General features: G+C 40.7%; 1 protein-coding gene across 1 annotated transcript; it reads right to left on the minus strand.

Moving 5' to 3' along the window:
• Positions 1 to 386: 386 nt before the first annotated feature.
• Positions 387 to 7,714, minus strand: LOC138976248 (uncharacterized). The gene is made up of 6 exons (XM_070349085.1): positions 7,432 to 7,714; positions 7,004 to 7,138; positions 5,392 to 5,561; positions 2,831 to 3,447; positions 1,341 to 1,593; positions 387 to 905 (listed from the first exon to the last, which is right to left on the minus strand). The coding sequence occupies exons 4-6, from the start codon at positions 3,105 to 3,107 to the stop codon at positions 473 to 475; spliced, it is 963 nt and encodes a 320-aa protein (XP_070205186.1). The 5' UTR covers positions 3,108 to 3,447; positions 5,392 to 5,561; positions 7,004 to 7,138; positions 7,432 to 7,714; the 3' UTR covers positions 387 to 472.
• Positions 7,715 to 8,182: the final 468 nt, after the last annotated feature.

The following is an 8,182-nucleotide window of genomic DNA, read 5'->3' on the forward strand; positions in this document are numbered from 1 at the left end:
CATTTAAAGCACAAGGAATTTCGCGTAGTGTTGGTAAAATCACGCACACACACACACCCACACACACACTGACACACACACACACACGCCCACACATACACTGACATGCACACCAACACACACACATCCTCAGCACAAGTTTTGAATCCAGAAAAGCCTCACTGCACACGTGACCGATGGTTAACCGTCAGTTTCTGTCACTTTACATGGCAAGTGACTCTTTCAGTTTTGGCATATGGTATACACTGAAAGATCAGGATCACAGCAACCTTTAAAATATGCTGAGCTGTGATAGCAGAAAGTAAGACATTTTTATACAAGAGTTATAAGATATAATGGTTAAAAATGTGTCTAACTTGCAACAAAGCTTTTATATCTCACCCCCCCCCCCCCCCACATACACACAAGACTCACAAGTTTTCAAGCGGAAAGAAAAACACCCAAATGAAGTTATAACACACCATCCCTGATATCACAAGTTGAGCTTAGCCATGGCAACGTCAGTCAATGTTTCACTGTCTTCGATCACAGCCAGATATTTGCCCACATGTTCACTCTTCACACGACTTCCCTGGCTCTCACGGTACAGTCTCTGTCGTTCAGCAAACTCTTCAGCCTCAAGCTTGACTCGCTCGGGTTTTGACCCCAATCTGTCTTTTGTGCTCGTTTCACCAGAGGCGTCAGTGTTTTCTTGATGCGCCGTGTCTGCTTTTGTTTTCTGAGCTGCTTTCTGAGCATACATGATGTCTTTCGCCCGTTTCTTTTTTTCACGCAGCTCTGCGGACATCAGCTGCATCAGATCCTGGAGTTCTGTGTCGCGTTGCTCCGTTACCAAGGTGATGGATGCGTCATCGGGGAGATTGGAGTACAGGTGTCGAATCACCAGGAGGAGTTGGTTTGAATCCCTGTTCGAGTATAAGCACATGTTATATATATAGAGGGAGTATGAGTGGAGTAATGCCGTTTTCAGAAAAGGTGAGCTTTTTCAGTTCAAAACAACAGACATAAGCAACTGACATCAAAGTGTATAACTGTTGTGAACTTTCGCACTTGTCTGGTACACCTAGGTGTGTGTGTGTGGTGTTGTGTGCGCGTGTATGTGCCTCTGTGTGTGTGTGTGCATGCTTGTGTACGTGTGCATGTGTTTGTGTGTGTGTGTGTGTGTGTGTGCTTGTGTTGGAGAACACAAACTCATTTTCTGTACATGATTCGTGGCCCTTCTCCATTTTCACATCTGTCTGTCGGTCTGTTTTGCCTCCCCGTCTGTACGCCTACTTTTTGGAATTTACAAATTCAATGCATTCAAAACACCTGTTTGAGAATTCAAATGGCATACACACCTGACAAAAACCAAAATTCTTGCTGCTCGCTGGGGCAACGGTAGAAATCCTTGCGACTGCACCCGCACTGAACGAAGACACTCTGGAGCTGAGGAAGACGCGACGTACTGGCCAAGGCACCTTGTGAAGATGAAGCCAGCGCTCTGCAAACTTCTGGTCAGCTCTGTCGCCTCATGAAGCACGAAGCTGACCTGACAGGCCCAGGGGTGTTGGATGGCTGACAACAGCAACAGGTCTTCTTCCAATTTGGCATCTGAAGCGGAACACAAAAAAAATAAAATAACGAAAACTAAAATTTTGTAGAAAAAAATCGCACCACATCAGTCTTCTTCTTCTACTTTGTTCATGGGCTTAACATCCCACGGCTTGAACACGTATGACCGTTTTTACACCGCCATTTAGGCAGCCTATGCTGCTTATGGGGGATGCATGCTGGGTATTTTTGTGTTTCTATAACCCGCCGAACTCTGACATGGATTGCAGGATGACCACATCAGTCAATACAGTGGAACCCCCCTTTAAAGACCCTCAATGTAAGACTTTCTCCCTGTTATTTTCAAGGCCTTGTTTTTTACATTTAGTCAAGTTTTGACTAAATGTTTTAACATAGAGGGGGGAATCGAGACGAGGGTCGTGGTGTATGTGTGTGTGTCTGTCTGTCTGTCTGTGTGTGTGTGTAGAGCGATTCACACTAAACTACTGGACCGATCTTTATGAAATTTGACATGAGAGTTCCTGGGTATGATATCCTCAGACGTTTTTTTCATTTTTTTAATAAATGTCTTTGATGACATCATATCCGGCTTTTCGTGAAAGTTGAGGCGGCACTGTCACGCTCTCATTTTTCAACCAAATTGGTTGAAATGTTGGTCAAGTAATCTCCGACGAAGCCCGGACTTCGGTATTGCATTTCAGCTTGGTGGCTTAAAAATTAATTAATGACTTTGGTCATTAAAAATCTGAAAATTGTAAAAAAATTATTTATTTTATAAAACGATCCAAATTTACGTTCAGCTTATTCTCCATCATTTTCTGATTCCAAAAACATATAAATATGTTATATTTGGATTAAAAACAAGCTCTGAAAATTAAAAATATAAAAATTATGATCAAAATTAAATTTTCGAAATCAATTTAAAAACACGTTCATCTTATTCCTTGTCGGTTCCTGATTCCAAAAACATATAGATATGATATGTTTGGATTGAAAACACGCTCAGAAAGTTAAAACGAAGAGAGGTACAGAAAAGCGTGCTATCCTTCTCAGCGCAACTACTACCCCGCTCTTCTTGTCAATTTCACTGCCTTTGCCACGAGCGGTGGACTGACGATGCTACGAGTATACGGTCTTGCTGCGTTGCATTGCGTTCAGTTTCATTCTGTGAGTTCGACAGCTACTTGACTAAATGTTGTATTTTCGCCTTACGCGACTTGTTTAAGATTTTCTGTTAATAACCTATACAAATGTACCTCATACATGTGTCTCATACCTGTAAGATTGCTAGGGTCGTTTCCAGAATCTCCAACGCTCAGGCTGGTCAGGTGACTGTTCTGCTGTAAGGCTTCCGACGCTCTCACAACGAATGTTCCACAGAATGCCAACTTTGTTCTTTCTTCTCTCACCCCTTGCTTTAGTCCTCCATCTCCTCGCTCGTCCATCACACGTCCTTCCACACCATCAGTCTCGCTCGCTCTAGTCCTATCTTTGCTGGATGATGCCCCATCACACTGGCTTCTACATGACGCACCAAAAGATCTGGCAGGCATTTTCTCACCACTTACAGAATCTGCGATAGTCTTCACCACAAATTGCAGATGAACCAAGAACTCTCTCTCCCTGCACAATCCCAGGTCCGAAACAGGGAAGACACACGTCACGGCCACTGATTCTGAGGGTTGGATGACATCCGCCTGTCGTGCATGAAGTTGATGTTCCAGTTTCTGTCGCTTTGGTAGGTTTGAGCCCGCTGAAGGAAACTCTGTGGTGGTCGATGCTGCAGTGCTGGTTTCCAAGCACTGCCATACTTTGGTGTGTGCTGAAAGCTGGTGCTGAGAATGCACAGTTGTTGAGGTTGATGTCAGTATGGCCACGCAGTTCCTCAGTTCTCTGTTTAAAAAATCAAAAAACAAGAAAGGTATGTTGTTGGAATGTTTAATTATTGATAAAACAAAACGTTACGTTCAAGGATATATCGACCCAGCTGTCTCTTAGGTGCACAGACAAACATTAAAAAAAAAAAACCTTATCTGACAACATGTTCAGCCGCTTGCAGGGAAGACACAAGCGAGGCAATGTTTCTTCTGTTTAGGAAAGATCTAACATTCGATTAGACAACAAAGGGCGATGATGTTGCTGAACCCATTTTCTCTATTCCCCTTATAAAAATACAGACATGCAATGGGACACTACAACCTGTTCAAAATTTTACGCACCTGAGATTAGATTACAAAATCTGGGTGTTAGTGTTACACTCTCATTCTCACAACCCAGCAAATAAATGTATACATGGCTGCCCTAAGCTGTCAAACGGAACAGCTAAAGGGAAGAAAAACAAGAAGAGCAAACGCTCGATCGAGTCACTTTCGCAGTTCTGAATATTATATGAGGACAGGAAGAAATTGCTATTCACAACACAATGAGTCACGTTCACATAAAATTTGAGCCCGGTCACTTTTATAGTTTCCGAGAAAAGCCCAACGTTAAGTTGTGTGTTGCCGAACAGAAAAGGCTAGTTATCTCCCTTGTTTTTCTGATAACGTTCGTAAAAGGCTACAGATGTAAATACTTTGATGTAAAGAATAATCCTACAAAGTTTCAATCACATCCGATGAACTTTGTCAAAGATATAAAATGTCTAATTTTTCCTTTGACGCTGACCTGTGACCTTGAAAAAGGTCAAAGGTCAACGAAACCATCGTTAAAGTGTAGAGGTCATTGGAGGTCACGACTAAACAAAATATGAGCCCGATCGCTTTGATAGTTTCCGAGAAAAGTCCAACGTTAAGGTGGTGTCTACGGACGGCCGGCCGGACAGACTAACACTGACCGATTACATAGAGTCACTTTTTCTCAAGTGACTCAAAAACCAACGGGAATAAAAATACATCTCTTTTTCTCTCCCTAACACACACTCGCTCACTTTACAATGTATAGGTGCATACATATAAGGCAAAAAAATAAAAAAATAGGTGTGGTTACGGTAACATAGCCCCAAAAAATAGGGTAGGAAGGTAGGCAATCACTTTTTTTTTGTTTAACTTTTTTTTTAATGTGTACAAATTAAACCTACTTGACAGGGAAATAAGTGTGCGACTCGAGCGCTTTCGCTTTCATTGCGTTTTCTGCACGCGTTTTCTTTTTTTTCTCTCTTTTTTTTTGACAAATGTAATAAAAAGTTATAGGGTCGGCCCCTAAAAATAGGGTAGGTCGGGTTACCGTAACCACACCTATTTTTTTTTTTAGGCCTAAACACAAACTTCTATGTGTCAGTCAAACCTAGCTGTCATGGCGGCCACCTCTTGATAACAACACACTGTCCCATATGACCACCACAAACAATTCTGGATGAGTTTTTTTTATTATCTCCCCCTGTATAAATCATCTTTCCATTGCAACCACCTGTCTTTGTCACAATAGTGTCTATAATGACAATAAGACATAAGATCTTATTTCAACCACGTGCATTACACAGGAATATATCTTGGTTTGACTGAGTTCATTCAATACAGAGTACATTCAAACCCAACAACCAAACAGTGCTAACAGAACTGCATACAGTGATACACACAGTCACTTACACCCACACAACACACACACACACACCCACACTCTACATTATACCGTGTTCCCATCTTGTCCACTTCACATAAAATACTCCTTTTACCAGGTGTACTGCATACGTGAACCGCTGTTGGCAAAGAAGCATAAAACTCCAAATAAAATCTAGATATTTCCACAATAAGAATTGGGATCAAATCCTAATAGCACTGAAAAACCATGTTCGGTCTGTCCCCTTGGGTGGTCCTCATGGATAGGTTTGACTGTACTTACCTACTGGAGGTGTTGACAAGCTTGACACCCACGACACACACACTGTCGACGACACGATGCCACAAGGTCTGCACACTGACGTCAAGGCAACTCTCAGCTGTCTGCAGTTGTGTCCCACGTTGGTGACTTCTCGTGGGCGTGTTTTCTCCCAGGACCGACACCAGGGGGACCTGACAGACAGTCACAGAGCTACAGCTGTCGTCAGTTCTTCATGTCACATGTGATGGTTTTCTTTCATTGATTTAACTTTTAAGAAAGTATTATTGTATTGTACATGTGTTCAACTGTACTTTGCTTAGCTTTACACATGACAGGCAGTCACAGAGCTACAGCTGTCGTCAGTTCTTCATGTCACATGTGATGGTTTTCTTTCATTGATTTAAGAAAGTATTATTGTATTGTACATGTGTTCAACTGTACTTTGCTTAGCTTTACACATGACAGGCAGTCACACTCACAGAGCTACAGCTGTCGTCAGTTCTTCATGTCACATGTGATGGTTTTCTTTCATTGATTTAAGAAAGTATTATTGTATTGTACATGTGTTCAACTGTACTTTGCTTCTAGCTTTACACATGACAGGCAGTCACAGAGGTACAGCTGTCGTCAGTTCTTCATGTCACATGGGATGGTTTTCTTTCATTGATTTAAGAAAGTATTAATTGTATTGTACATGTGTTCAACTGTACTTTGCTAAGCTTTACACGTATGACAGACAGTCACAGAGCTACAGCTGTCGTCAGTTCTTCATGTCACATGGGATGTTTTTTTCTCATTGATTTAAGAAAGTATTATTGTATTGTACGTATGTGTTCAACTGTACTTTGCTAAGCTTTACACATGACAGGCAGTCACACTCACAGAGCTACAGCTGTCGTCAGTTCTTCATGTCACATGTGATGGTTTTCTTTCATTGATTTAAGAAAGTATTATTGTATTGTACATGTGTTCAACTGTACTTTGCTTAGCTTTACACATGACAGGCAGTCACACTCACAGAGCTACAGCTGTCGTCAGTTCTTCATGTCACATGGGATGTTTTTTTCTCATTGATTGAAGAAAGTATTGTTGTATTGTGCATGTGTTCAACAGAACTTTGCTAAGCTTTACACTTGACAGGCAGTCACAGAGCTACAGCTGCAGTCGTCAGTTCTTCGTGTCACATGTGATGATTTTCTCTCATTGAGATTTGTATTGTCTTCGTTAAACACGTGGGTTCAGTCTTTTTAATTTATTTCTCGCTCTCATGCGCAGTCACCATTGTTTTGCTTTCGCTCATTGAGTTCAGAAAGTATTATTGTATTGTGCTTGTGTTCAACTGCACTTTGCTGAGCTTTTCATGTGACTAGTAAGCTGACAACTGATGATACATTACAAACTTGGCGATAAAGAAGAACAAAACCCACCCCAGAAATCTTGAATACACTGGGTTCTCCTCCCCCACCCCTGTAAAACTTCCTACCTTTTGCTTTTTCGGAAGTTTCTATTCATGCTCTCTGTAAATTTACCTCCCAGTTTATGACTCCACCTGTTTTAAGACATGATATATATCCAATGTTTTTTGGGCATTCTTTAAAGGGAGGTTCCACTGTATAACCAATCTTTCACGTACCTCTGGTGCTGTGAGGTCTGGCACTGTGTTCAGTCCACTAAGACTGAGATCCTGAAGACGTTTCCAGGTCTCCGACACAAACTGTTGCTTGGCTTCTAGTCTCTGTTCCTCCTCCGCTACTCTTCGCACCAGTGTCTGGAAGAAAAAAAGTTTAGTATATGTAGAGGGAATACATTTAAACTTATGATTATATTAAAAAACATAAAAATATGATACAGCTAAAAGACCAATAATCGCTTACACAAAACAATGTTCTTAGTGAAACAAATGTTCTCCACTTGCATCCCATTCCCACAGCTATAGGTTTTGTGATCGATAAAATGTATTGGCAACAATCTGTGTGTAAGTTTATAGTTATACACTGATAATTGATTTTTTTTTATCACAGGTTATCAACTTTAAACATAGAATTTTTTTCTTGGCCTCACGAGATTTTGTTCCTGGAGGGCACTGACGACATGCTGTAGATTTCCTGATCTGTCCTCCTGCAGGTTTTTCTGAGATAGATGATCCTCTTCACTGCTTTCCCTCCCATCTTCCACAAAGCCTTGCAGATCTGTCAGCAGGTAACCAGCCTCTGGTTGCCGTGGTAACCAGCCATCAAACAGCAACAGCAGTTGTCTCCCCCCACACTGAAGGAAATCTCCAACCAAAGGTTTGAGAACGCTGTCCCAGTGATGAACTACCTGGAAATGAAAATCATCAGAAGCATTTTATTGAATCAACTTTGAATGCATACATTTACTAATAAATAATGTTACAACTTACAAGAATTTTAACCTACAAAGTTCATCTGGAACAGTGTAATTTTCTAATTATATTTCTGCAATCATGATGAAGTTTTGTTATTTTTTAAATTTTCTATTTTTAGTTTGAGTACAATTTACATACACATACTTTTAAAATTAAATGATTGCATAGCCATTTGCAGTGGTGTGCATACAAATCCAAAAAAAAAAAGAGACTGTAAGTTCCAAAATTCAGAATAAAAAACAAGAAAGGTAGGTTGGTGGAACACTGTCTTGTTAATGTTATTGACAAATAATACGTTACAATCACTATAACTGATTATAATACGTTTTATATAATTGTAACGTATTGTCTTGTCAATAACAAACGTTCCAACAACTTACCTTTCTTATTTTGAGTGTGCATACAGTTATTCATACGGGTCTGTCT

The sequence above is a fragment of the Littorina saxatilis genome, linkage group LG9 (genome assembly GCF_037325665.1).
Source record: "Littorina saxatilis isolate snail1 linkage group LG9, US_GU_Lsax_2.0, whole genome shotgun sequence".
Classification (NCBI taxonomy): Eukaryota; Metazoa; Mollusca; class Gastropoda; order Littorinimorpha; family Littorinidae; genus Littorina; species Littorina saxatilis.

What these genes read in the sequence shown, in the direction of transcription:
- LOC138976248 (XM_070349085.1), bottom strand. Translation starts at nt 3,107, where the DNA reads ATGCCTGCCAGATCTTTTGGTGCGTCATGTAGAAGCCAGTGTGATGGG. An exon ending in CGACCCTAGCAATCTTACAG is followed by an intron (nt 1,594 to 2,830) that starts GTATGAGACACA and finishes GTTCCGCTTCAG; the next exon opens with ATGCCAAATTGGAAGAAGAC. An exon ending in AGAATTTTGGTTTTTGTCAG is followed by an intron (nt 906 to 1,340) that starts GTGTGTATGCCA and finishes ATACTCGAACAG; the next exon opens with GGATTCAAACCAACTCCTCC.